The following is a 27,720-nucleotide window of genomic DNA, read 5'->3' on the forward strand; positions in this document are numbered from 1 at the left end:
AGATGTTATCATTTCTACCAGTTTAAAGAGTAGAAAACTAGTTTAGAAATATATATTTTTTAAAAGATGAAAGTCAGCTTCAACAAAGGAGAATCAGATTGATATTTTATTATTCAGTCAAGCTATCCTTTATGAAAGAAATTCTCTCCCCTGTGCCAATTTTATTCTAAAATATAAAATTTCCAAAAGTGAATGATAAACTTTGAACTTATAATTTATCTTTATCTTAATGCATGTTAAAAATAATGAATTTCAGGATGGATATAGGAAATCATCAGGAGCCAAGTGTGTTTATCAGCTGCGGGGACACATCACTCCTGTTCGAACTGTTGCCTTTAGTTCTGACGGGTTGGCCCTGGTGTCTGGTGGACTAGGTGGGCTCATGAACATTTGGTCTTTAAGGGTAAGAGCATAGATTTTCTTTTTATGTTGAGGAATAGTTTGACATTAACTTAAACACATATGATAAAAATTAACCAATCCTAGAAACATTTTATCTAGTAATCTCTTGAATACTGAGGAAACTTTCAGAATCTTCAGCCCTTACGTTTTTCTTACTGATGATAAGTATTTTTAAAATCATTTGGGTCCTAGAAAGTTGGGTAGTAGGTATGCAATTGGACATTGCTGAATTTAGCTAAAATGTAGACTTTAGAATATGTTTTTATCAATGTGAAGTATAAGTTTAAATGTAAATTATGCCTAAGGTTCAATGATCTGTATTGGTAAATATATCCCATTTTAGGATGGCTCTGTCTTACAAACGGTTGTGATAGGCTCTGGAGCTATTCAGACCACAGTATGGATTCCAGAAGTTGGAGTAGCTGCTTGCTCAAATAGATCAAAGGTAATATTGTAGTTATATCAAATGATGGGGTGTAAGCATCATAGACTAACCACCTCACTTTATGGAGGAGAAACCTGACACCCAGAGGGATTATTACTGTCCAAAACAGTGCAACTATTTAGTAGCAGAAGGAGAATTAAAACCTGAGTCTCCTAATTTATAGTCTAGTACTTTTTCTACTACACCCCATACTTTGGTGACAGTGCTTAATTATTGAACAATTTCGTCTCTATTGGAAGGGATAAAGTGGATTTTGACTTTCTGCCATAATTTTTGACAGTAGCACTAAACTATCTCAAGGCGAGGTACAGTGACTCATGCTTGTAATCCCAGCATTTTGGGAAGGCTGAGGTAGGCAGATTGTTTGCTATCAGTAGTTCAAGACCAGCCTGGCCAATATGGTGAAACCCTATCTCTACTAAAAACACAAAAATCAGCCATGCATGGTGGCACATGCCTATAGTCTCAGCTACTTGGGAGGCTGAGGTGGGAGGATTGCTTGAACCCAGGAGGCAGAGGTTGCAATGAGCCAAGATTGTGCCATTCTACTCCAACCTGGGTGACAGACCAAGAGCCTGTCTAAAAGGAAAAAAAAAAAAAAAAACTGTCTCAAACATTTTTTCCTTGAAAAGAAGAACCATTGCAAAGATGTTTAACTAAGTGTACAAAATATATCTTGGCTTTCAAATTTAATAATCTAGTAAAAGTGCTGGTCCACTGCTGTGAAGTAGTTCTGTGATGTGACATTATTCCCTACAGTAATATTTTTCACACCCTTAAAGATTAGAGCCAATGTACTGATTTGATTTACACTTTATATGGTTAAATGATGTTAAAATAAGCTGTAAACCTTCATGAAATGTCCTACTGAAAGTAAAATGTAGAATCAGACCCTAGGCAGTAGTGGCCTGTGTAGAATAAGCCAGAGAACCAGAGTTAAAGCAGTGCAACCCCTTTTGCAGCTATTCTCATAGTCACATCAGACATGATTTTTGAAATATACTAGATACCTTATTCTGCAAGTTCTGAAGAAATAGTTAATAATTGACAGTATTTCCTTAAAAAGTAACCAGCTAATCAGAGGTAGTTCACAAATTTTATTATTATTTATTATTTTTACTTAGACAAAATTTAGCATATGTTGAAGTTCCATAGGCATTAAAAGTATAGCCTTTTTGGATATTTTATATCCAAAAGATGTTCCAGTTACCAGAAGGAATTTCTCAGATTAAATGATGATAGCGTTATCTTTTATTTAAACAAATTTATCATGTGGCATGATTTATTTTCAACCAGGATGTTTTGGTCGTGAATTGTACAGCAGAATGGGCAGCTGCCAATCACGTTTTGGCAACCTGTAGGACAGCACTGAAGCAGCAGGGTGTTCTGGGATTGAACATGGCTCCCTGTATGAGAGCATTTCTGGAGCGGCTCCCCATGATGCTTCAGGAGCAGTATGCCTATGAAAAGGTAACTCATTACACTCACTCCTAGAGATCCACAGATAACTGGTGCTTTGGAATTTGGTTATAGCCTTGAACTTATCTGTTAAGAGCATGAGGTCTGAGGAAAGTAAGTGGGGCTATTTGGGCAGAATCAAATGAAGGTAAGTCAGAGCTGGAAGATTTGTTTAGTAATCTTGAGTCTATCCTTGCTTTATTTTCACCAGAGTAAAATAAAGAAACAAATAAACACTAAGTCTGTATTACTGTTTTTCAGATTATTTATTAACTCCAAAACTTCTGAAAATACTTACGCAGCAGAATATCATCTTCCCTTTTCTGACCCATATATCTATTTTTATATGACTTGGCCATCCCAAAGTTGGGGGGTAGGGATGTATGTGGGTATCAGAATGAACATCATTTCCACTTACCAGATAAATCTTTGTGGAAAATTTTAGTGGAAGAGCTATGTTCAACTAAGTAAGGTCATTAAATACTGGAATGAGGAATTGTAGCATTTGAACTTTTCCAGACAGTGATCCTAAAGTAGCCTGTCTTCCACCTCTCTCTAGTTGCAGTGTAGTGCCCTCAGCAGAACTCTTTGTTTTCTTTTTTTCTTTTTTTGTAATCCGCTGTTACCACACCCAGTTAATTTCACTGATTTATTTCCCCTGGTTTTCTTTTCTGAATCGCTTAGGCTCTTACAGTTGCTTTACCACAACTAGGGAATGCCATGGAAAAAGAAAGGATTTTCCTTTTATGGCCACCAGAATTCTCTTGGTAAACGAGGAAAAGTGAGAAGAGCAGCTCTCTGTGGTTTAATAGTTATCTGCTTTTTTTTCTAATCAAGGAAAACCATGATGAAAATGTACTATATGCAGTGCGATATCTTAGATTGGATCCTGGAGCAGAAAAGGAGTATTAGTGGGAAAACTGAGGAAAACCAAATAAAGTTTTCTGGTTTAGTTAGTATTGTACCAATGTTAGTTTGTTAGTTTTAATAAATGTTCTAGGATTGTATAAGATGTTAACATTAGATAAAGTTGGGTGAAGCGTATACAGAAATTCTGTGCACTATCTGTACAACTCACTCTAAATCTAAAATTATTTCCTAGCAAAAAGCTTAAACAGTAAAAACTTTAAAAATGACTGTAGACTTTCAGAATACATTAGGTTAATTTAGAATATTTGGCACAAACTCTTCAACATAGCATCCTTGTATTTTCTTTTAAGCCTCATGTAGTTTGCGGCGACCAACTTGTTCACAGCCCCTATATGCAATGCTTGGCTTCCCTTGCTGTGGGACTTCATCTGGATCAGCTGTTGTGTAACCCTCCAGTGCCACCACACCACCAGAACTGTCTTCCTGACCCTGCATCCTGGAATCCAAATGAATGGGCCTGGTTAGAATGTTTCTCAACCACTATAAAAGCTGCTGAAGCCCTGACCAATGGAGCACAGTTTCCAGAATCTTTTACTGTTCCAGATCTAGAACCTGTTCCAGAGGATGAGCTTGTATTTCTAATGGTAAATGTACTGTAAGCTGCTGTTATTTGCAGCTGAGATTTTTATCATGGATATTTGGCATGTAGCAGACCCCTAATAAGTCTTTGCTAGTATGAATGCCTAGAAGGATACCCTTAAGAGAAACCGAAAATATTTTTCTTTCCGATAGTCACTTTTAATCTGATGGCAGGACTCTATAGTGACAGGAATTGATAATGTAACCACTACTGAACTCTTGTAAACCTGCTAGCTCTCAATGACATAGCCCCATATTTTCTCATTTTCTTTTGTCCATAGGTATTTTGTTAGTATGTTTCTTATATATATTTTAGCATCTTTTCCTGGTCGTTTTGTGAGTTATGTGCCACATATAGATTCTAATTTATTTGGCATTTCAGTCATGTCTTTAATTAGCATCAAATAAAATAAAGAAGAGCATTCTAATTGTCATTGTATTCTGATTGTATTTGATATTGTCTACTGTAGAAACTGTGACATAGGTGAAATACCTGTGTAGACTATAGGCCAGCACATGATCTGACAACCTCTTTATATACTTACGATTTTTGTATACAAACATTTGGATAGGTAAATATTAATATAATATGAAACAGACAAATGTAAATTGAGTACAACTATGTAACTATAGTCTTGCATCACTTAATGGCGGGGATATGTTCTGAGAAATGCATTGTTAGTCAGTCTTGACTGAGAATATCGTAGAGGGTATAATACTTACACAAATCTAGATGATATAGCCTACTTTACAACAAGACTATATGGTATAGTCTGTTACTCCGGGGCTACAACCTGTGCAGAATGTTACTGTATTCAGTGCTCTAGGTAGTTGTAACACAGTGGTAAGTATTTGTGTGTCTGAACATAGAAGGTATAATAAAAATAAGGTTTTATAATCTTATGGGACCATCTTCATACATGCAGTTTGTTGTTGACTGAAATGTCATGTAGCACATAAAGTACAGAATATTTTAATCAGGAAATGTCCTTCTAAGCCCATTTGGCCCAATTCTGTAATATTGTAGATGAGAAAGCTGAAGCCTAGAAAGATGAAGTGATTTGCCCACAGCTACACAAAGAGTTTATAGGGGTGCAGGGTCCTGCACATGACCTTGTATCTGTGGGTGTTCAGAAGACACATGGTTAGCTTTGAATCACCAATGCCGTACTGATAGTGAAAGTATTTATAATAAAAGGAAATAGTGACAATGCATAAAACCAAGTTTGACATAATTATAAAACCAGTTTTAATTTCTCATAATAGTATTACCATGTTGTTTTTTGGAAATAAGACATAAGGATTAGTTGAAAACTTTGTGATTAATTAAGAACACATGAATCTTGACTAAGCAGAATTGATCACTATGTACCCCCTGTTTTGCAGGATAACAGTAAATGGATTAATGGCATGGATGAACAAATTATGTCTTGGGCAACTTCCAGACCTGAGGTCAGTAAAGATGAAGATAACTGTATGATGGTTCTCAGTAAATGTTTTGATTCTAAATGCTTGTATGTTTGTGCCCTGGTGTCTCCTATACAGGCTGGCACACACTTGGTACTTAGTACCTGTCTATTTGAATGAATGGATGACTCTAATTTTGAGATGATTGTGGTTTTCTAGGACTGGCACCTGGGAGGTAAATGTGATGTCTACTTATGGGGTGCTGGCAGGCATGGACAGCTGGCAGAAGCTGGAAGAAATGTAATGGTACCTGCAGCAGCTCCCTCATTCTCACAGGCCCAACAGGTAACTAATAGGGTAAAAAATAGAAAAGATTCCTGTAAAAACATCTGAGAAAAGAAAAAGAAAATTTTAAAAATTTTAAAAATTAAAACAACAAATGAAACAAAAATAAAATAAAATAAAAAAATAGAAAAGAAATGTGGAAACTGAAAATTCTAGTTCTTTTGCTTGTCTTACTGTGAGATAAAGCTTGTCCATTTCGTAATCTATTATGAGAAATGATTAAAGAAAATCATGATGTATAGCTTTCAAATAAAAACTTGCTATGGTTTTTATCAGACTTAAGAAGTTAACAAATTTCTAAATTTTTCTTTCAAGTTTAAGGAACTAACATGAGGCCTGCCCAGTATGTATTTATAGAAGTGTAGATATTCCTAATTAGTGATTTTCTCTTTGGTGCTGTAAACTTCCTAGGATCTTTAGCCAGATTTTGTCAACCACTCCCCTTTTCTGATAATCCTGGTATGATAGAGTGCCAAACCCTTCTTGAGGCCACTGCTTTCTCTTTTGCTCTTCTCTACCTCAGCTCGTCCCAGATGCATGACTTGTTCTTATATACGTTCCCTCCAGTTTCTGCTTATTTCTAGCTCAGTCTTTAGTATTTCCCCATCACCCCTTCCTTTTTCTTTCATCCATTTTTTTCTAAACTATTTTAGTCAGATGAATCTCATCTATCTCTTGGTTAAATAAGCAGTTTATAGTCATCAAGGAGTTAAGGAACTGCATAGTTATATCAACTCTTCCCTTTTAGTAAAAGGATAAAAGAATTGATAAAGGCATCTGTGTATATATGGAATTATTTCAAGTGTTTGCATGTTAAAGTTATATAATAAAGAATAAAATATTTAATTCTGTGTTTTTCTGCTAGGTCATTTGTGGTCAGAATTGTACCTTTGTCATCCAGGCCAATGGCACAGTGTTGGCTTGTGGGGAAGGAAGTTATGGCAGATTAGGACAAGGAAATTCAGATGACCTTCATGTGCTGACAGTTATTTCAGCCTTACAAGGTAACATTGTCCTTAATTAAAAGCTGGTTAGAACCTGTGGCCTAACTGTAGGTTTGGTCATGCAAACCTTTGCCTTCTCAATCCTTTTCTAGATAAAATAATATCGGGTTTTCACTTATATTGAAATCCTTGTTTACGCATGTATACAGCCTTAATTTCCATATTTTATACTATATGACAAGTTAGTTATCATAGGAATGCTAGAATTCAATAAAATATAAATAATGCTTTTTGAGGCCCACTGAAGATTGTAAACAAATGCTTAAAAATTGTAAAAGTGTAGGTAGACAGATGTTAATAGCCGTAGCAATCATGCATGTGTTTTACTAAAATGAAAAATCAGTTTGTATGGAAATCTGGAATGTGCTGAAGACTTTCAACGACATCTTCATCAGAGTTCTGTATGACTTGAAGAGAGAACACTCTGGAGAAACCACTGCACAAGCCCCCTCCTTGCTCATTAACTGAACTCATAGTGACCCTGAAGCCTATGAAGAGAACATAGATGGTTTTGTATGTAAAAGCATGCCAGTAACTATGAGTTCAAAACAAGTTCCTAGAAGCTCAAGTTCTTTTCCTTGTGATCTGGGTGTGAAGAGCACAGCAGTAGAAATAAGAATGTGTGCTGGGTTCCTATCTCTTCTGCTGGTCCTTGGCTCTGGGACATTGCACATACTATAAGACTGCTTTGTGACTCAGTTTTCCCAATTGTAAAAATGGGGTGTTAGTAGCTGTTTCATAGGTTCTTTGTGCAAGTAGAAAATAATGTAATCCATGTAAAGCATTTGTAGGAGTGTCTAGAGCATAGCCAGTCATTAATGACTATAATTATTGCTGTCGTTCTCCTTTTCCTTGTCAACATCATTCTTTTAGGTGACTGCTCCCATTTTGCGAGGTTACGGCTACAAATTCAATTTAAAACTAAAGAAATAGGGCTGGGCACTGTGGCTCACACCTGTAATCCTAGCACTTTGGGAGTCTAAGATGGGTGGATCACTTGAGGTCAGGAGTTCAAGACCAGCCTGGCCAACATGGTGAAACCCTATCTCTGCTAAAACTACAAAAATTAGCTGGGTGTGGTGGTGCGTGCCTGTTAATCCCAGCTACTCAGGAGGCTGAAGCAAGAGAATCGCTTGAACCTGGAAAGCAGAGGTTGCAGTGAGACAAAATTGCACCACTGCAATCAGCCTGGGTGACAGAGCGAGACTCCATCTCAAAAAAAAAAACTAATGAAATTATTCTTATTTTCATAGTACCATTTTGGTGGCTTTTGATTGAGGGCATTCAGTAGCAGCTGCAAGTATAAAGGAGCATTTTAACATCCAGTGACTCCTGTTGGGTTTCTGTTCTGTTCCAGGCTTTGTGGTGACCCAGCTGGTGACTTCCTGTGGTTCTGATGGGCACTCTATGGCCCTAACTGAAAGTGGTGAGGTTTTTAGCTGGGGAGACGGTGACTATGGTAAACTTGGCCATGGGAACAGTGACAGGCAGCGGCGGCCCAGACAAATCGAAGCTTTACAAGGAGAAGAAGTGGTGCAGGTCCGGCAGGAAATGGATAAGTTTGCCTTTCAACATAAATAGACTAGTTGTTGAATAGGTTTCTTTAAGTTTGGTAACAGAAAATACAGTAAAAATATGTTACACAATCGGCTGGGCGCGGTGGCTCAAGCCTGTAATCCTAGCACTTTGGGAGGCCGAGGCGGGTGGATCACAAGGTCAAGAGATCGAGACCATCCTGGTCAACATGGTAAAACCCCGTCTCTGCTAAAAATACAAAAAAATCAGCTGGGCATGGTGGTGTGTGCCTGTAATCCCAGCTACTCAGGAGGCTGAGGCAGGAGAATTGCCTGAACCCAGGAGGCCGAGGTTGCAGTGAGCCGAGATCACGCCATTGCACTCCAGCCTGGGTAATGAGCAAAACTCCGCCTCAAAAGAAAAAAAAAATATGTATATATATACGTGTGTGTATATATATATATATATATATATATATATATAAAACACAATCATTATAAGTGATCCATTTGTTTTGGATGTTCACATTCATTCTTGAGCTTGTCAGAAGTTTGAATAGGCTTTGGTGTTAAATGGTCTTTTTCTCGAATCAGCTTGTTGGCACAGACTAGAGTGCTGCAAGCCCTTAAAAAGAATATTGTGAGGTTTAGCTTCTGCCACACAGTTCTTAATACACAGATAAACGGAAAACTTTGCTTTTAACCTATCATTTTTGTTAAAAAAGCTAAGTTCATAAGCATTTTCTGGAAAAGAGTGTTCTAAAATAATATTGTAAAATTGCATAGCATCTTACAGTTTACAGTGTCCCCATTTATTATCTCATTTAGTCTAGATCATCTGTACATAGCTGAAGAGTAGCAGTAGTTAGGTATGCCATTCATCTTGGGCTTCCTGAGGCTGAGACAGGTCAGACTTGGGAGAGCAGGAGAGCAACTTGGACATATCTATGTACTGGTTGACCGGATGCAGTGACTTATGCTTGTAATCCTAACACTTTGGGAGACTGAGGCAAGAGTATTGCTTGAGGCCAAGAGTTTCCAGCCTAGACAACATAGCAAGACCCTGTCTCTACAAAAAATGAAAATAGAAATAAATAGCTAGGTGTGGTAGCATATGCCTGTAGTTCCAGCTACTTGGGAGGCTGAAGTAGGAGGATTGCTTGAGCCCAGGAGTTCAGGGCTACAGTGAGCTGTGATCACATCACTGTATCTCAGCCTGGGTGACAGGGCAAGATGCTGTCTCTTTAAAATTAAAAAAATAGGGGTTAGACCAGGTCCCAGCACTTTGGGAGGCTGAGGCGGGCGGATCACAAAGTCAGGAGTTCGAGACTAAAAATACAAAAATTAGCCGGGCATGGTGGCAGGTGCCTGTAATCCCAGTTACTTAGGGGGCTGAGTCAGGAGAATCACTGGAACCCGGGAGGCAGAGGTTGCAGTGAGCCAAGACGGCTCCATTGCATGCCAGCCTGGGTGACAGAGTGAGGAAAAAAAAAAAAATTAAAAATAAATAAATAATTAAAAAAAAAAAACCAACAACATTGGTCTTTGAAGAGCCAGTTTTCAGTGCAGTATATATAAAATTTATTGCTTAATACCAAAAGTGGCAGATGTACTTTTTTCTTAGTTTTTCTTATTAAAAGTTTTTTTTCTCCTTGGTTCTGTCTTAGATGTCTTGTGGCTTCAAGCACTCAGCAGTGGTAACTTCAGATGGCAAACTGTTTACCTTTGGGAATGGTGACTATGGTCGTCTGGGTCTTGGAAATACCTCTAACAAAAAGCTTCCAGAGAGAGTGACTGCACTCGAGGGATATCAGATTGGACAGGCATGGAATAAACCAATAAGATTTTCTAGCTGATCATTGTTTTTCACTTCTTCTGTGTTCACTGAGACACTCTCCTTTCAGGAAGATCAGGATCACCAGTTGTACCTAACCTCATGTACATTTTGTTATGGTCTAATCATTTTAATTGTTTGCCAATGTGAAATTCGTATTTTAAGTCAGTTCAAGTTTGTTTATATGACAAACCAAATGTAACCCTTATTTCAGGATGTGAATATTTCAAAACCCCTCTCCATAACATACTAATACCACTTGCTGTAAAACCCTTAAAAAGGGCCGGGCACCATTTTGGGAGGCCAAGGTGAGTGGCTCATCTGAGGTCAGGAGTTTCAGACCAGCCTGACCAACATGGCGAAACCCCATCTCTACTAAAAATACAAAAATTAGCCAGGCGTGATGGTGGGCGCCTATAATCCCAACTGCTGGGGAATCTGAGGCAGGAGAATTGCTTGAACCTGGGAGGCAGAGGTTGCAGTGAGCCAAGATTGTGCTATTGCACTCCAGCCTGGGCAACAGAGCGAGACTTCATCTCAAAAAAGAAAAGAAAAATCCTTTAAAAATACAGATACTTATGGCTCCTGTCTGGTAGCCTTGAGTTGGATGGCTGAATTGCAACATCACTGGTGGCTACTGTTCCTAAGCAGTAATTACCTCTGTCTTGTATATATCAAGAGTGTCCCTTAACAAGGAAATGTTTTTGACTTTTTCTGTATCTTTCTTTAGATACTTTTTGATATGAATGAGTATTTTTGAGTTATGTATACTTTCCCCCTATCTTTCATACTGTCTGATTATGGTTTAGCCACAGACATTTGAAGGATTTCACCTTAAAGAAAAAAGTTACATGTGGACATTAGGAATTACTTCCTGTTGACTTATTTTGGTTACCATTTGTAGTATGCTCTGCACCAATGTAGATATTTGGAAACATAGCCACGTTTTCCACTGAAGTAGAGAAAAAGAGTCCCGTAAACTGGGAGAGGGGGCAAAGGGAAGGGTATGTGTTTTAGGTCTTGTAATTTGCCTTACCAATCACTGTTATTTCTTCAGGTGGCCTGTGGATTAAACCACACTCTGGCAGTGTCAGCAGATGGCTCCGTGGTGTGGGCTTTCGGAGATGGAGACTATGGAAAACTAGGGTTAGGAAATTCCACTGCGAAATCTTCACCTCAGGTCAGTATTGCCTTGAATCTGGGTTTTCAGACAACGTAAAGAGTTTTCATCTATGTCAGTAGTTATTTTTAGTTGGAAATAATTTACCTTTAGTGTTTTTGGTAATTCATAATGAAGTTTAGAAGCTTCTGTTGTGCATTCTTGAATGCCCACATGCTAGGTCTTGATTTTAAGTAAGCTGTTAATAGCTTCTGCAAAAATAAGCTTCTGTCTTCCTAAATGAGCGGCACCCTGTAGGACCTCTGATGCAGAGAAGAAATAGTTAGAAGCGTATCTGCAGGGTGTCATGGAAGGAACTATGAGTATCCTTTGTAACTCTCTGCATGCGGCTGCCGTGTCTGCTTGTTATTACCACTGAATTACAGAGGTATATATTTCTTTTTAAACAACAATACAAAGAAAATATGAGTCCATAAAGAAGGAAATTAGAAGCTGTCATTCACACTATAGAATATTTCTTGACTCCACAGAAGAGTTCCTGTGTGATTCTTTTATGTGGGTTTTCCTGACACATTTTACTATCAGTGTGATTTACAAGCCTTCAGTTTATATTCGGATTCACCACCATTTATAGTCTGTGACATCCTGATAGCTAGACTAGTGAATATTCAGCTAGGGATGCAGAGAGGCAGGAAAGCCCTCTCTGGGGTAACATGTAAAGCAGTTATTGTCAGCTGTGAAAGCTTCAAAGTTAAACTGACATGCTCTTCTAGTGTTCTTAAAAGGTCATGGAATTCCCTGTGGTCTCTGTTACCCAGAGGAATGTTTCTGCTTCACATATAGGGCCCTGGGGATTTTAGTCAAACTGCCCCTGTCCCTGCGCACTCCCTCCTCCAAATTCAGTTAGTTTACAGAGGAGTAGGAGAAAATAACACTTCAGGTTTGGATTTGGGTTGAACACGTAGGTGACAATTAGTATTTTTGTTGGAAGATAGTTATTGATACATGCCATTAGGCAAATTCGAGTCATTTTTTTCTTCTTAAAGTTGTGTGCCTTATAATTTTATTTTGCAGAAAGTCGATGTCCTTTGTGGAATTGGAATAAAAAAGGTTGCTTGTGGAACTCAGTTTTCTGTTGCTTTGACCAAAGATGGTCATGTATATACATTTGGTCAAGGTAAGACATTTTTCAGCTTATTTGTTTGGCCACACATGCATTATAAACATTTGCTTTCCAGTGTCATAGAATGTGCTCTAAATTGAGTCCTTTTTTTTGTTTTAGGTAGTGAGTAGCCACTGTGACCTTCGTTCACTAGATAATTTTACACTCTGCTTTCATGAGCTTTATTGTTAAGACAGACTCCTTTACCCATTAAGACCCCTTATGCCAGATCCTGTACTCTTGCTAGAAGATTCCCTGCCAAGGGCCATCCTCTCTTCTTTTCTACTTTACCTGACATGCTGCCACAAATACTGCCTTGACCACCAGAGCTCCTCTGTCCTGGCTCATTCTTCGTCCCTTCTAGGGGTTGCAGCTGCAGATCTTAGGAACTGAAGGAATTCATAGGCACTCTGGGTTCAAATCTTGAGTAGGTTCGTAACCCAGGCATTCACAGTGGGTCTTCTTGGCAATAAATTCACTTATGTGGAGATTCTTGGCAAGGGTAGTTGCTGAGGGGTATGAGAGACAGGTGTAAGGAAGAGGAAGTAAACCATGACTGAAGTTTCTAGGGGTAAGGAGGGGTAAGGAGCTTAGTTTTAGTATGTTGAATGGACCCATTTGCCCTAGATAAATGTGTGGAAATGTCCACTAGGCTATTGAGAATTTAGATCTGGAACTTCAAAAGGATTGGTTATAGAGATGGAGGTTTAGGACATTAGTTACATAATGGTAGGAGTTAAATCCTTATTTGTATCATTGAAAAAAACCCACGGAGAGAGAGAGTACAGAATTGAGAATAGAAGAGAATGGAGCTCCGTGGAATGTTATGTCAAGGGCAGGTGAGCACAGGAGGAAGACTTGAGAGGGCCAGGCACAGTGGCTCCTGCCTTTAATCCCAGCATTTCGGGAGGCCGAGGCAGGCAGATAACCTAAGGTCAGGAGTTCTAGAGCAGCCTGGCCAACATGGTGAAACCCCATGTCTACTAAAAATTCAAAAGTTAGTCGAGTGCGGTGGCAGGCACCTGTAACCCCAGCTATTCGGAAGGCCGAGGCAGGGAGAATTGCTTGAACCTGGAAGGCAGAGGTTGCAGTGAACCAAGATTGGGCCATTGCACTGTGGCCTCGGTGACAAGAACGAAAATTCATCTCTAAAAAAAATAGATTAAAAAAAAGAAGACTTGGGAGAGCTGGCTTTGAAAGGAGTGGGAAGAAAGGACGCTGGTGAGCCAGGGCAGTGCAGTCCCTGAGAGGCAGGAAAAGCTGAGGCCACATTATCAGAAGGTTGCATGATGTTCCCATGGGCTGGAGGCTGAAAAGAAGCCACTGCAGTAGGCAATTAGGAGCTAACTCATGACTTTGGAGAGTAGAATTTCAGTGCAGTGGAGAGAGTGGATGTTGGACTGCAGAAGGCAGCCCAGCCAAATGGACCTAGCAGACTTTGTGCAGAAGGGACTGGCTGACACCCTCTATAAGTTTGGCAAGGTAAGGGAGAGGTTGGTTGGAAGTTTGAGGACAAGACAAGTTCAATTATTTCTTTTTTTTTTTTTAAGAGTATAAGAAACTTAAAATTAGCTGGGCATGGTGGCAGGTGTCTGTGGTCCCAGCTACTCAGGAGGCTGAGATGGGAGGATCACTTGAACCCAAGAGGTTGAGGCTGCAGTGAGCCGCAATCACACCATTGCACTGTACTTCAGTCTGGGAGATAGAGTGAGACCCTATCAAAATACACACACACACACACACACACACGCACGCACGCACGCACGCACGTGAAACTTGAGGGCCTGAACTATGTCAGTCAGACTCCGTCTTTTCAAGTATGAGGATATTGGAGAAGCGTCTTAGTTTGAAATAAGCTACCGATTTTAGGATATAACTTTTTTAAAATTTGTATGAATAAACAGCCTGTGACATTATGCAAAGAAACAGCTTTAGACTTTTTATTTATTCAGAATTTGGTGTACCTTTCCAGAATAGGAGCTTTAGCCTCAGTGAGTTATTTGCATCATTGCCATTCCGCCATAAGTAGCTAAATGAATGATCAGAAAATAGAAAAGCGCTGTGGTGTGCTGTCCGTAACATTTCCACGTTTTTGTTTTGTTTTTTCAGATCGCCTGATAGGCTTGCCAGAAGGGCGTGCTCGAAATCACAATCGACCACAACAAATCCCTGTCCTGGCCGGAGTCATCATTGAAGATGTGGCAGTTGGAGCTGAACACACACTTGCTTTGGCATCCAATGGAGATGTGTATGCCTGGGGGAGCAATTCAGAAGGGCAGGTAAATAGTTATATTGCCTGCTGCCCTCTCATATTCTAGAAATCTGACAGTGTTCTTCAACTAGGGAAAGAAAGAAGCTAGGAAACTCATAATCTACTGCAATGCTCCAAGCATATCACTTTGCCATGGTACTGATTATTTTGTAAGTCTAGTTATGTTTTTCTCTCTTGACTGTGGCCAAAGAAATATTAAACCATGGTTTAAAAAATGCTGGCAGTACAGCAAAGTGATTAAGGGGATTACCTGAGTATGTATGTGTGTGTCTACACACATTAAGTGCCTGGCATGTAGTAAGCTGCAGTATGCAAGGATTTGTTACTGTCAACATTATCATCATTACTACAGCAGTATGTGAGATTAGGTCCAGGGAACATCAGTTGATCTGGGAAAAAGAATGAATCTATAATATTTTTGTATTTTATAATATGATGGTATACAAAGCATCTTTAGGTTTATGCAGGAAAACTTGGCACCCCCATTATTTGCAGGGTTAAACTGAGCCTCTGATTGATAAGAGACTCAAGAGGTTGATGTGTTCACCCTCCTCTATCTATGAAGGAAGGAGACACCTTGGTGTGAAATGTCTGAGATGCTTGTTATGACAGTGACTTGTAGCTCCACACGCAGAGCCACCTCCCCTTCCTCCATAAATCCTCTCTGCATCTGGCTACCTGTAGTGCCAGGGATCCTCAAGTTGAAGGTCTAGCGTTATTCATAGTAGCCTCAGGTTTTGGCTCCTGTGGTCTCCTCATGACTACATTAACACACAAAGAAGCTACTCGTCATTGTGGTTGAATGTTCCCTTTCTGAGAGGAGAGTTAATATTAGAGGCACCTTTGGGAGTTTCCTGGCAGTGCCTTGACATGATCCTTTCTAATGATGTTGATTTGCTTAGCTGCTGAAACACTGTCTGTCCCAGTCAGACCCTAAGTATAGAGATTTGGAGATAACAAGTTGCTTCCATTTATGTTTTAATAGATGTTTGTTTATTGTTACACAGAAATCGGTGTGTTTTAAGTAAAAGCTCCATAGATCATTGTGTTATTACTTAACTTTCCAAGAATTTATTTCCTTTCCATAAGTGGAATCCAAAGATGTGTTTACTCATTAAGACTCATCTGCTGCATTTGGAATGGCCTTGTTGCAGCTTGGTTTTTAGCAGACAGTCTGAGCTGTGATGACTGTTATGATAGAGAAAATCAGAATGTATTTTATTATTGATGCTGATGCGTGGGACACTTACTAACTTATTTATATCTGCCACCATCTAAGAAAAATTTTATATTCACTTCCTCTCTTCCTCCTTCTATTTGAATTTCTGTATATTTGTGATTAATTCCCAGCTTGGCCTAGGCCACACCAACCACGTTCGAGAACCAACCCTAGTAACAGGTTTGCAAGGGAAAAATGTTCGGCAGATCTCGGCTGGCCGCTGCCACAGTGCTGCATGGACAGCACCACCTGTCCCGCCAAGAGCACCAGGTAAGGAAGGAAATATTCATGCTCCTGCAGCTTCTCTTTGAGCAGTACCCCATGGCACCATCTGCTTGCCAGTTCCAGACTGTATTCAACAGCATTGTGAAACCATCGAGCTTTCTGCCACACAACCAGAACATTCTTTGTGCTACGAACACTGAAAGCATTTTCATAGCAGGCATTTCTTTTGCTGACATCGGTATGAAGCAGGCCTTCTCTGCACCCCCCAAAAAAGAATACATATTACTTATGCAAGCAAAAATTTATAATTTTAGCAGCAACTAAGTTTTTTTTTTTTTTTTTTTTAAAGACAGAGTCTTGCTCTGTTACCCTTGCTGGAGTACAGTTGTGTGATCGCAGCTCACTGAAACTTCCACCTCTCAGGTTCAAGTGATTCTCCTGCCTTAGCCTCCCAAGTAGTTGGGACTACAGGTGTGCACTACCATTCCTGGCTAATTTTTTATACTTTTAGTAGAAACAGGGTTTCACCATGTTGGCCCAGCTGGGCTTGAACTCCTGACCTCAAGTGATCCACCCTCCTCAGCTTTCCTGAGTGTTGGGGTTAGAGGTGTGAGCCACTACACCCAGCCAGTATTTTTTTATTTTTTTTTTGAGACAGTCTCACTCTGTCACTCAGGCTGGAGTGCAGTGGTGCAGTCTCGGCTCACTGCAACTTCCACCTCCTGGGTTCAAGCGATTCTCCTGCGTCAGCCTCCTGAGTCTGGGATTACAGTTGTGTGCAACCACGCCCATCTAAATTTTGTATTTTTAGTAGAGACGGGGTTTTACCATGTTGGTCAGGCTGGTCTCCTGACCTCGTGATCCGCCCTCCTTGGCCTCCCAAAGTGCTGGGATTACAGGCGTGAGCAACCATGCCTGGCCAATAATTTTGATAATAAATGACAAATTATAGCTTTCTGAAATCCATTGTTAAAAATAAAGATTAAAAGCCCTGAGACCATTTGTCAAATTCCCCACCTTAATTAACTGTGTGAAACATGATGTCTGTGCATTGACACGGGAAATCAGCTTGCTGCCATTTTATTCCTATGTTTAGCAAGATTGGTGGGCTACTTCTAGCTTTTTGCTTTTTAAACTGTTTTACTTTTAATTTATTATTAAATTTTTGTATATCTACAAAAAGATTTAAAGAAAACTGTAATGCATACTTGTGTACCCAACACCCAACTGTAGGCCCTTTCTGATTTGGTCTATCTTCCTTTCCCTTTAGATGTAGCTATTACCTTAATGTTGTGACAACTGTCATTCTTACACATTTCTTCACATTTGGTCTGTTTCTTTCTTTTTTTTTTTAAGGCAGACTCTCACTCTGTTGCCCAGGCTGGATTGCAGTGGCATGCGATCTTGGCTCACTACAACCTCCACCTCCCAGATTCAAGTGATTCTCCTGCCTCAGCCTCCCAGGTAGCTGGGATTACAAGCATGAGCCACCATGCCCGGCTAATTTTTCTATTTTTAGTAGAGATGGTGTTTCACCATATTGGCCAGACTGTCTTGAACTCCTGACCTCAAGTGATCCACCTGGCTTGGCCTCTCCAAGTGCTGGGATTACAGGCGTGAGCCACTGTGCCGGGCCAATGGGCCGTTTCTCATCCAGGCCCTCAAGCATTGTTTTTCTACCATCTTTTGGCATCTGAGGCACTAGAATTTCTTTGAAGCAAATTTGTGCCTAAGAGCTCAGTATTCCCTTCCAGTTTTGTTAACCCCTCTATTTCTTAGGGGATCCTAGCATACCCCATAGGGATTTTTTTTTTCTTAGATATCTAGGAGAGCAAAGTAGGAATGCCAGGTAGATTCCAAATAAGGAAGAAATGGTTTCTATTAACAGAATCTACAATGATCAGGCTGCTTACACACCAACAATTTCAGGTACTCAGTGGCTTCAGAGGGATTTCACTTCCACTTCAGGGCAGAAGCTATCCAGTGTGACAGGTACAGGTTCAAGTTCTAAGGCCACATTGCCGAATCCCAGCTCTTCCACATATGATGAGTGACCTTGGGACTCAGTGTTTTGTTTGTAAAATGAGAATAATAATAACACCTACTGCAAATAGCTATAAAATTAAGTGGACCTACTCATGTAAAGCTCCTAGAATAGTGTCAGGCACATAGAAGGTACTCAGTAAATGTTAGTTTTTACTAAGAGTAATAATAATACCTGTAGGAATTACACTGTACCAGTCTTTATTTATAGGAAACTCAAGTGAGGTTGTATTTTGCTTTTACTCTTTTGTGTATTTTTATAGGAGGGTAGCTGTGGATGCAGGCCTTGGAATCTTTGCTTCTTACAGAATTCTTACTCTTGTAGTAAAAACCTTCATGAATCATGCACCTGTATGTTTCTGTCATGAATACTTTCTGTCAGATCCCTAGCAAATATGGGAGTTGGCTCTGCTAAGTTTCCCATTTCCATTTTCCAGAACTGCCTACCTTGTCCTTACCCACACTTGGAGTATTATGAAGATAACAGTTATTAAATATGAAAGAAAAAATTTGTCTTTATTTACTTACTTGTTTTTGTGAAGGAACTGCCTAAGTTCTATTAAATAAATGGGATATGAAAAGAGAAAATACCAGATTTCATTTCCACAATGATAAAGACATTTTATTTTATCTCCATCCCCTGATAAAGACATTTTAAAAACCAACACAAATGCACACTCAAAACTAAAATGAATTGATGGATAGAGGTTGGAATGGGTGTCCATTGCATAATTATCTCAAGTTCTCTTTATGCTTGAAATTTTTCAAAATATGAAAAGTGAAAGCAATGCTGTTTCCTTCACAAGTGCCCATTTGGTTTCTGGACAGGCGTGTCAGTACCTCTGCAGCTGGGCCTGCCTGACACAGTGCCCCCCCAGTATGGGGCACTGAGAGAAATCAGCATTCACACGGTGCGGGCCAGGCTCCGGCTGCTTTACCACTTCTCTGACCTCATGTACTCATCCTGGAGGCTGCTGAACCTTAGCCCCAACAACCAGGTAACAGACTGACGTGGTAAGCAGCCAGGCACAGACTGGTGTGGTAAGCAGTGCCCGTGACATGCTCGCCAGGCCCCAGGGCCTTTCCCTCTGCCTTTGGAAAATTCTTTCATGGCTAATAAGATAACAATTCCATTCCCATTTTATTGCTATGTTAGGGACAATCTGGAGGTTAGTCATGATGTAGCTGGACACAGAGTGATCTTCATTCTGTGATTTGGTTTGTCCAAAAATCAAGTATGAATGGCTAAGCCTGCCATTTCTTTTTTGTTGTTTTCTTGAGACAGAGTCTCGCTCTGTCGCCCAGGCTGGAGTGCAGTGGCGCAATCTCAGCCCACTGCAACCTCTGCCTCTCAGGTTCAAGCAGTTCTCCTGCCTCAGCCTCTCAAGTAGCTGGGATTAGAGGCATGCAGCATCACGCCCAGCTAATTTTTGTATTTCTAGTAGATACAGGATTTTACCATGTTGGCCAGGCTGGTCTCGAAATCTAGACCTCAAATGATCCACCCACCTTGGCCTCCCAAAGCGCTGGGATTACAGGTGTAAGCCACTGCACCCAGCCACCAAGCATGCCATCTCTACAAAGTCAAAAATATGACTTTAAAATGTAACCACACAAAGCTATTAGAGCCACAGTCAGGGTTGTTATGTAAATGAATCTGAGAAATTTCAGATACTTTTTTGTTTTCTTACAAATTAGCATTTTGGATCCCGGGGAAAGGGAGGTTGGAGAAATAAAGTAAATTTTGCTGATGTGTCTATCTTTATGGACTATTCCAGTAACAAGCTGGCTAGCTATGTTGTGTGTGTGTGTGTGAGAGAGAGAGAGAGAAAGAGAGATCGAGAGAGAGAGAGATTTGACAAATCACTGCTATAAATATATAATCAGTCAGGCAGCAGAGTCTTATGTAGCACTAAACAGAGTGTTAGCAAACTGTAATTGGTTGGAGAAATGTTTATAATGCAAAGTTAACCGAGAAAGCTCAAAATGATATCAACAATGTGAAAAATATAATGTTTACATATACAGAAGGGAGCTGGAAGGAAATAGATCAAATTATTAATGGAGCTATCTCTTTATGTTAGGATTTGGAATTACTTAATTTGTGTACACGTGTGTATCCTTCTCTGTATTTTCTAAGGTTTTTAAAAATAGCAAGTATGTATTTTATCAGAAAAAAATATTTTTAAAGGTTACTGATAGTTACTAATCCTGAGTTTATGCTTTTAAAGTCCATTTTTAAAAGCATGTATATTCTTATTTTCAATTTTTAAAATAATGTTGAGAAAGGATCTCACTCTGTGCCCAGGCTGGAGTGCAGTAGCATGATCTCAGCTCACTACAGCCTCAACTTCTTTGGGCTCAGGTGATCCCCTCACTTCAGCCGCCTGAGTAGCTGGGAATACAGCACCATGCCCAGCTAATTTTTGTGTTTTTGTAGAGATGAGTTTTGCCATGTTGCCCAGGCTTGTCTCAAACTCCTGGGCTCAAGCAGTCCGCCCACCACAGCCTCCCAAAGTGCCAAAACTACAGGCATGAGCCGCTGTGCCCAACTAAAATAATGCATGTTCTACAAGTGAAAATTATTATTTCTTTTAAGACTAGATTATACCATTTCTGATAACTGTACTTTCTGTTACAGAACAGCACATCCCATTATAATGCTGGAACTTGGGGCATTGTACAGGGACAACTTCGGCCTTTGTTAGCCCCTAGAGTCTACACTCTTCCAATGGTGCGCTCCATAGGAAAAACCATGGTTCAAGGCAAAAACTATGGACCTCAGATTACTGTAAAGAGGATATCAACCAGGTTAGCATATGTATGCATGTTTCACTAGCTGGGACTTTTTCAGATGAATATTATTAATAATTTCTGTGCGCCTTAACCTCCTCACTTCTAAGGTAGGGTAGATAGTAATAGTACTTACACTAGTACTCAATGTGGTTACAGTGGGACTAGCAGAGTGTTTGGCTGTTAAACTAGCTTTTTCAGTCACTGATGGGAAGCTATCACGTGATCTTGGGGAAATCAGTAAGCGTTTTATTTCACTGCTTTTTTTCTCCCTTTCTTTTAAAGAGGTCGGAAGTGTAAGCCCATTTTTGTCCAAATAGCAAGACAAGTAGTTAAGCTGAATGCATCAGACCTCCGTCTCCCTTCCCGAGCATGGAAGGTTAAGCTGGTTGGAGAAGGGGCTGATGATGCTGGAGGAGTGTTTGATGACACCATCACAGAGATGTGCCAGGTATTTTCCTGCAGTGTCCCCTGCTGAGTTACCTAGTCTGCTAGCGGCCATTTTGTTGTTTTCAGAGATCATTTTGTCAGGCATGTTTTTATAAACGTAGCAAGGATGTATTTGTGAGCCTCATATAAAGTCATGCTGTTAGTGATATAGGTAAATTAGAGCAATGGTTTTTGAAATGGTTTGTCAAGATACCTTACTACATAAATATCAGTTCTTAGACATCTACCAATGATTCACCATCTGTTGTGTTATAATATTGGCAGAGCAAACAACAATGGCATATATTAACATTTATGTAACAGACAAATCCAGGAGCACCCATGTGCTCTGATTTTTTCTGGCGCTTTTAGAACAAAATAGAACTGCCAAATTCCCGGAGATTTTGAAAAATAAATGTTAAGAACTGGTCTTAAAATTAGACCAGTTCTCATTTTAAGATCTGCATTGGCAACTTTGCTTCCAGATCAGCTTTGTCCTTTCCAGCTTTGCCTAATATAAGGATTTTTTCAGTAAATCCTGTGACTAAAATAATGTTTGGCCATCATTATTGAATCTATTTGAAACATCATTACACTCTGCTCACAGCCACGACAACTCCTGCACTGGATTAACTTTCTCATTCCTTTTGGTTCTTCATACTTGAATGGTTTCCATATTGGGGATTTCCGAATTTCATTTTAAACTGAAACCACAAAAGTAAATTAGGAAATCGTTGGTTGTCAACATAGCATGATAAATTCCTCAAAATATTCTTTTTAGTATGATCTTTAATTGGTGTTCTCTCCATATGTTTGATTGTCATTTCTCAAAAAATTTTTTCTTCTACAGGAACTTGAAACTGGTGTTGTTGACCTTCTTATACCCTCTCCCAATGCCACCGCAGAAGTGGGTTACAACAGGGACAGGTATGGCAGTCAGCAAGTGTTCATTTTATGTCTAAAATAATAATAATAGCTCACATTTATTGAGTGCTTACTATGCACTTTTTTTCAGTGCTTTATACCTGTTATCCCCTTCAGTCCTTATTATAACCCTAAGGAGTAAATATTGTTATCCTCTTGTCAAAGATGAGGAAACAGGCAGGTGCGGTGGCTCATACCTGTAATCCCAGCGCTTTGGGAGGCTGAGCCAGGTGTATCACCTGAGGTGAGGATTTTTACCATGGCCAACATGGTAAAACCCTGGCTCTACTAAAAATACAAAAATTAGCTGGGCATAGTAGTGCGCACCTGTAATAATCCCAGCTACTCGGGAGGCTGAGGCAGAAGAATCACTTGATTTGAACCAGTTGGCAGAGGTTTCTGTGAGAGCTGAGATCGTACCACTGCACTCCAGCCTGGGCGACAGAGTGAGACTCCATCTGAAAAAAAAAAAAAAAAAACAACAACAGAGGAAACACTTCCATCAAGACTTGGTATTTATTGAGACCCAATCAATGATTATATAGAGGGGAGAGGAGGCTCAGACTTGATCATGAAACCTGACTTATTTTATGTTTCTGAAGGTCGACTTGGCCTCCCCGTAATGAATTTTCTGCATCAAAAGTTATTTAAAAGTTTTATTATGCTAGCAAGTCACAAAATTTAGTATTTGCAATTACATATTATCTTTATATTTGCAAAATTTTGAATTTTGGATCCTGTTTCATGGACTTGTAAATTTAAAACAGAATGATTTTTGGAAATAGGGCATTATGGAGCAGGTAGCTTAAGACCCTTACATAGTTCTTCTAAAAACAGCTCAGAATATAGTCTGTGTGCTGTGTAAAACATTAACCACGGTTCATGTGTGGCTTTTGAGAACTCAACATGTGATTAGGGAAGCTGAAGAACTGAATTTTTAGTTTTATTTAATTACTTTAAATAGCCGCATGTGGGCCGGGCCTGTGGCTCACTCCAGTAATCCCAGCACTTTGGGAGGCCAAGGCAGGTGGATCAACTGAGGTTGGGAGTTTGAGACCAGCCTGACCAACATGGAGAAACCCTATCTCTACTAAAAATACAAAATTAGCCAGGCATGGTGGCACATGGCTGTAATCCCAGCTACTTGGGAGACTGAGGCAGGAGAATTGCTTGAACCTGGAAGGTGGAGGTTGCAGTAAGCTGAGATTATGCCACTGTACTTCAGCCTGGGCAATAAGAACAAAATTCCATCTCAAAAAAATAATGATAATAGCCACATGTGGCTAATGGATGCCATGCTGAACAGCACAAGTATAGACCATATACTATAGCTGTCGTTGCTAACTTTCTTCTAATAGAAATGAGGAAAATATTGCTTGAAATCTTCCCTTTAATTTTGCAGGTTCCTTTTTAACCCGTCTGCCTGCCTCGATGAACACTTAATGCAGTTTAAGTTCTTAGGAATTTTAATGGGGGTTGCCATTCGCACAAAGAAGCCTCTGGACCTCCACTTGGCCCCTCTGGTGTGGAAGCAGCTGTGCTGTGTCCCACTCACCCTGGAGGACCTGGAGGAGGTGGATCTGCTCTACGTGCAGACTCTCAACAGCATTCTTCACATTGAAGACAGTGGCATTACCGAGGAGAGTTTCCATGAGGTAAAGCCTAGCCAATCTGTGTTTCTGCTGGTGTTGACTTCCTGTATGCACAGGCTATAATGTTTCTGTGTAAAATTGAGATATAGTCTTCCACTTGCTGTCTGGCTGAACCATGCCATATTTATGCCATTGCTGCCCTGAGCTGCTCCTTCCCTGTTAATTTTTTTCTGCCTGTTAGAGTGAAGAACGAAGGAAACCAAGGTGGAGTGGGGGACCTGGGGTCATCAGAGTTCAACAGGCCTGGTTTGGGAATAGAGAGATTTGGTCCCATTTTTAACTACAGCTGGCTGAGTCATCACATTCCTGATGATCAAGTAGCCTGATCAGTCTTACCTGTCTTGTTTTCCTTGTTTCTATCCTTAAAAATTGTGAGTTTGTTATTGCTCTGCTATATTTATGTGTAAAATGCTTTTTGCTGTCATTTCTACTATGTAATAAAAATTCTTTTTTCTTCTGTTCTTAGATGATTCCTCTCGATTCTTTTGTTGGCCAGAGTGCTGATGGCAAAATGGTTCCTATAATCCCTGGTGGAAATAGTATCCCACTCACATTTTCCAATAGGAAGGAATATGTGGAGAGGGCCATTGAATATCGACTTCATGAGATGGACCGACAGGTGAGATGAAGTATCTCGGGAGGTACACATGAATGCTTGGGTTTCTCTCCAAATGAGAGCTGACTGGTTATGCCAACATCTGCTAGTATGCATTTACTTTGTTGATTCTTCTGTATGTATGTATGTATGTATGTATGTATATATTTATTTATTTATTTTAATTAATTTACTTATTTACTTTTGAGACAGCATCTCACTCTGTTGCCCAGGCTGGAGTACAGTGGTGTGATCTCAGCTCACTGCAACTTTTGCCTCCTGGGTTCAGGTGATTCTCTGGCCTCAGTGTCCCCAGTAGCTGGGACTACAGGCATGTGCCACCATGCCCAGCTAATTTTTTTATTTTTTGGTAGAGACAGGATTTTGCCATGTTAGCCAGGCTCGTTTCGAACTCCTGGCCTCAAGTGATCCGCCTACCTCAGCTTCCCAAAGTGCTTAGGTTATAGGCATGAGCTACCACATCTGGTGATTGCTTTGTATTTCTATTTCAAACTCTATTCAGAGACCTCTCAGGCCTTCTTCTCCTAACTGAATGCCTTAAATCAGTTGTGAATTGGTCTTTGGTTGGACTGAGACCAAGTTTTCGTCTGGCATTCAGACCTTGTCTTCTTACTCCTCTTTAGTTCTGTTTGTCCTCATGTCTTACCGCTTCTTATCTCAGTGTCCCCACTCTAGTTGGGTTAGTCAGGGCCCACATAAATGAACCCCCAGATGCTGGTCTTGTGATCTCACATTGATTTGCCTTTCCCTCTCCTGCCTCTGTTCTTTAAGTCTCAAAACATATCACACACTTTTTTTTTTTGAGACCGAGTCTTGCTCTCAGGCTGGAGTGCAGTAGTGCGATCTCGGCTTACTGCAACCTCCACCTCTTGGGTTTAAGTGATTCTTCTGCCTCAGCCTCCCAAGTAGCTGGGACTACAGGCATGTGCCACCATGCCCAGCTTTTTTTTTTTTTTTTAAGTAGAGGTGGGGTTTCATCATATTGGCCAGGCTGATCTCAGACTCCTGACCTTATTATCCACTCGCCTCGGCCTCCCAAAGTGCTGAGATTACAGGTGTGAGCCACCATGCCTGACCGAGGTATCATATATTTCTATGTTGTGGTCTAAGAATTAGGCTCCAGAATTTAGGTCTTGTTTCTTCAGTTAGCTTGTAAGATAGTGAATGAAGAATACATTTTCTATTTCATTTGCATTATCGTTGTTTTGTGCTGACAGGTAAGTAAGCATTTAGTAAATAATGGGAGTGTGAATGAGTGACTACAGAAATGTCATATCCAAAAATCGTTCTTTGGATGTTACAATCATTAATAGCCATTTCAATAATCCTCTGTTTGAAGAATATGTTGGGGTCTTCTCAAGAGCTGGACCCAGGCTGTGAAGCTATAGAAGTTTAGCAATTTGAAGTTTATATATTCTGTACCCCTCACTCCTGGCTCCTGCCTACACTTTGGCTTTGGGCCAAGTCCAGTCAGAAAAATGATAACTTTAGCTTAGTGAAGTTGGGTCTTGTCAGTGATGTCAATTACACAGCCAGGAATTAGTATTTGTCTCCAGTTCATGAATATTTTTAATCCTCAGAGAATAAATAACTGACTAGAAATGTATTGATAACCTCCTGCAGGCCAGCCATGGTGCTAGGCACTCTTGCGTGCTGTTTTTCCCATAGTTACTCTGTGAGGTAAGGATTGCTGTCACCGTTTCACAGAAGAAAGCACTGAGTGCCCACGTCAGAGCCAAGCCCCAAACCAGGCTCCAAGATGGTGTCCAGACTCTTCTGAGGTCCTTTCTTCTGAGGTCCTTTCTTCTGAGGATTGGACAGATACTCTTTCTCCACAGCTGTGCTCTGCTCCGCCTTGGCTTTGTTCTGTTCCCAGTAACAAGCCCTTCTTCTTCTTCCACTTCCTCTTCATCTCTTAGAACTATTTATCCCATAGCTGTTCTCAGTTGTCCTTCTCCAAGCAGCCAGCGCCATACCTCAGCCTAATTTCTTTTCCAGACAGCTTTTGTTTTGTATTTCACCAAGCATAACAGCTTGTTTGTTCATTTTTGTTTTTGTTTGTCAGACTATGGTGGGGTATTATCTTTACTATCAGTAGAGACTGCTTTCACTGCCAATCCCTGATCCTTATGGGACAACCTTAGTACCAGTTTTTTATTATTTTATTTTTTAAGAGAGGGTCTTGCTCTATCACCTAAGCTGGAGTGCAGTGGCACAATGATAGCTCACTGCAGCCTTGAACTACTGGGCTCCGGGGATCTCCTGCCTTAGCCTTCCAAGCAGCTGGGATGACAGGGCAAGCCATTGATTGCACTTGGCCCAGTTTTTTAAATAATAAATTGTATTATGTATATTTAAATTACACTGTATAATAATATAGAGTATGCATATAGATAGTAAAAAAAGTTGCTATAGTGAAGCAAATTCACATTCCCATCACCTCACATAGTTACTCACTTCCTTAAGGCATGGTCCCTATTCAGATTCTCAGACTTTTTAAATGGGAAATGGTTTTGAGTTGGCCAAGAGCAAAGATGTATTTATGAAACAAACCTGGAACAGTGGTGAGTCTGTGTAGGGTATGCACTACTATATAGTCTTGGAGGAGACGTTTTTCTAAATAGGCTGTCAAGGCAGTCCCTGGTTGCATCCCACTTAGCACTTCCCAACTTGCCCATGCCCAGCACTGTGATGCTAAGAGGAACAGAGCAAGGTGGAATTACCCAGTCACATAGAATTTCATGTAGTTACTCATATAAAATTCTCATCAAAGCCATGTGAGAGCAGCAATATCTGCTTTTTTCAGATGGAAAAATTAAGAGAGTTAATAATTGGTGGAGCTGGGATTTAGATCCTAAGTCTCTTGACTAAACCCTTTGCCTTTTCAATTGCCTTCCTAAAGATGAACTTCCCCTTTTTAGTTTCTTCTTTGTACTTTCAGATTTTTTTACAATGAGCACAAATAATTTTTACAAAAACGATATAACTATTTTCAGAAGACAAATATAAATTTAAAAAACAGTAGACAGCTAGATGAGTCCCCCAAGAGCTTCTTACCTTTATGAGGTGAAGTGTCCACACATGCATAGTTTGACAGCACATGGCTACATGTGATTAGGAATATGAGTGAGTGGGACTGGCATCGGGAGGGCCCCAGTGGGCTGGGATTTGTAATGGAGGGAAAGTAGGCTCCTAAATTGGACTTGAACTAGAACCATGAGTGTAAGAATCCCACAAAAGGGAGAGGTTCTAACAAGGGTTCAGAGGCAGGGAGGGTGGGCGGTTCTCACTGACTCTCATGCCTGGAGGTCTGAGAAACAAGTAGAGGGTCTGGGGAGCAGATGAGC

At 40.2% G+C, this 27,720-nt stretch overlaps 1 protein-coding gene across 10 annotated transcripts in view; it reads left to right on the forward strand.

The window, feature by feature from the left end:
* HERC1 (HECT and RLD domain containing E3 ubiquitin protein ligase family member 1) overlaps positions 1–27,720 on the forward strand; it is a 234,792-nt gene that overhangs the window by 202,401 nt on the left and 4,671 nt on the right. For all 10 annotated transcript variants that reach the window (XM_074393495.1, XM_074393494.1, XM_074393501.1 and 7 more), the window contains 19 exons: positions 257–403; positions 746–847; positions 2,144–2,317; positions 3,526–3,819; positions 5,201–5,266; positions 5,441–5,566; positions 6,432–6,570; positions 7,928–8,109; positions 9,752–9,907; positions 10,976–11,098; positions 12,113–12,215; positions 14,310–14,479; positions 15,823–15,961; positions 18,788–18,957; positions 20,601–20,770; positions 21,038–21,203; positions 22,032–22,108; positions 23,508–23,760; positions 24,224–24,376. In XM_074393495.1, coding sequence (XP_074249596.1) covers positions 257–403; positions 746–847; positions 2,144–2,317; positions 3,526–3,819; positions 5,201–5,266; positions 5,441–5,566; positions 6,432–6,570; positions 7,928–8,109; positions 9,752–9,907; positions 10,976–11,098; positions 12,113–12,215; positions 14,310–14,479; positions 15,823–15,961; positions 18,788–18,957; positions 20,601–20,770; positions 21,038–21,203; positions 22,032–22,108; positions 23,508–23,760; positions 24,224–24,376 — 2,910 coding nt within the window. The remainder of the gene's footprint in view (positions 1–256; positions 404–745; positions 848–2,143; positions 2,318–3,525; positions 3,820–5,200; positions 5,267–5,440; positions 5,567–6,431; positions 6,571–7,927; positions 8,110–9,751; positions 9,908–10,975; positions 11,099–12,112; positions 12,216–14,309; positions 14,480–15,822; positions 15,962–18,787; positions 18,958–20,600; positions 20,771–21,037; positions 21,204–22,031; positions 22,109–23,507; positions 23,761–24,223; positions 24,377–27,720) is intronic.

The sequence above is a fragment of the Saimiri boliviensis genome, chromosome 2 (genome assembly GCF_048565385.1).
Source record: "Saimiri boliviensis isolate mSaiBol1 chromosome 2, mSaiBol1.pri, whole genome shotgun sequence".
NCBI classification, from domain to species: Eukaryota; Metazoa; Chordata; class Mammalia; order Primates; family Cebidae; genus Saimiri; species Saimiri boliviensis.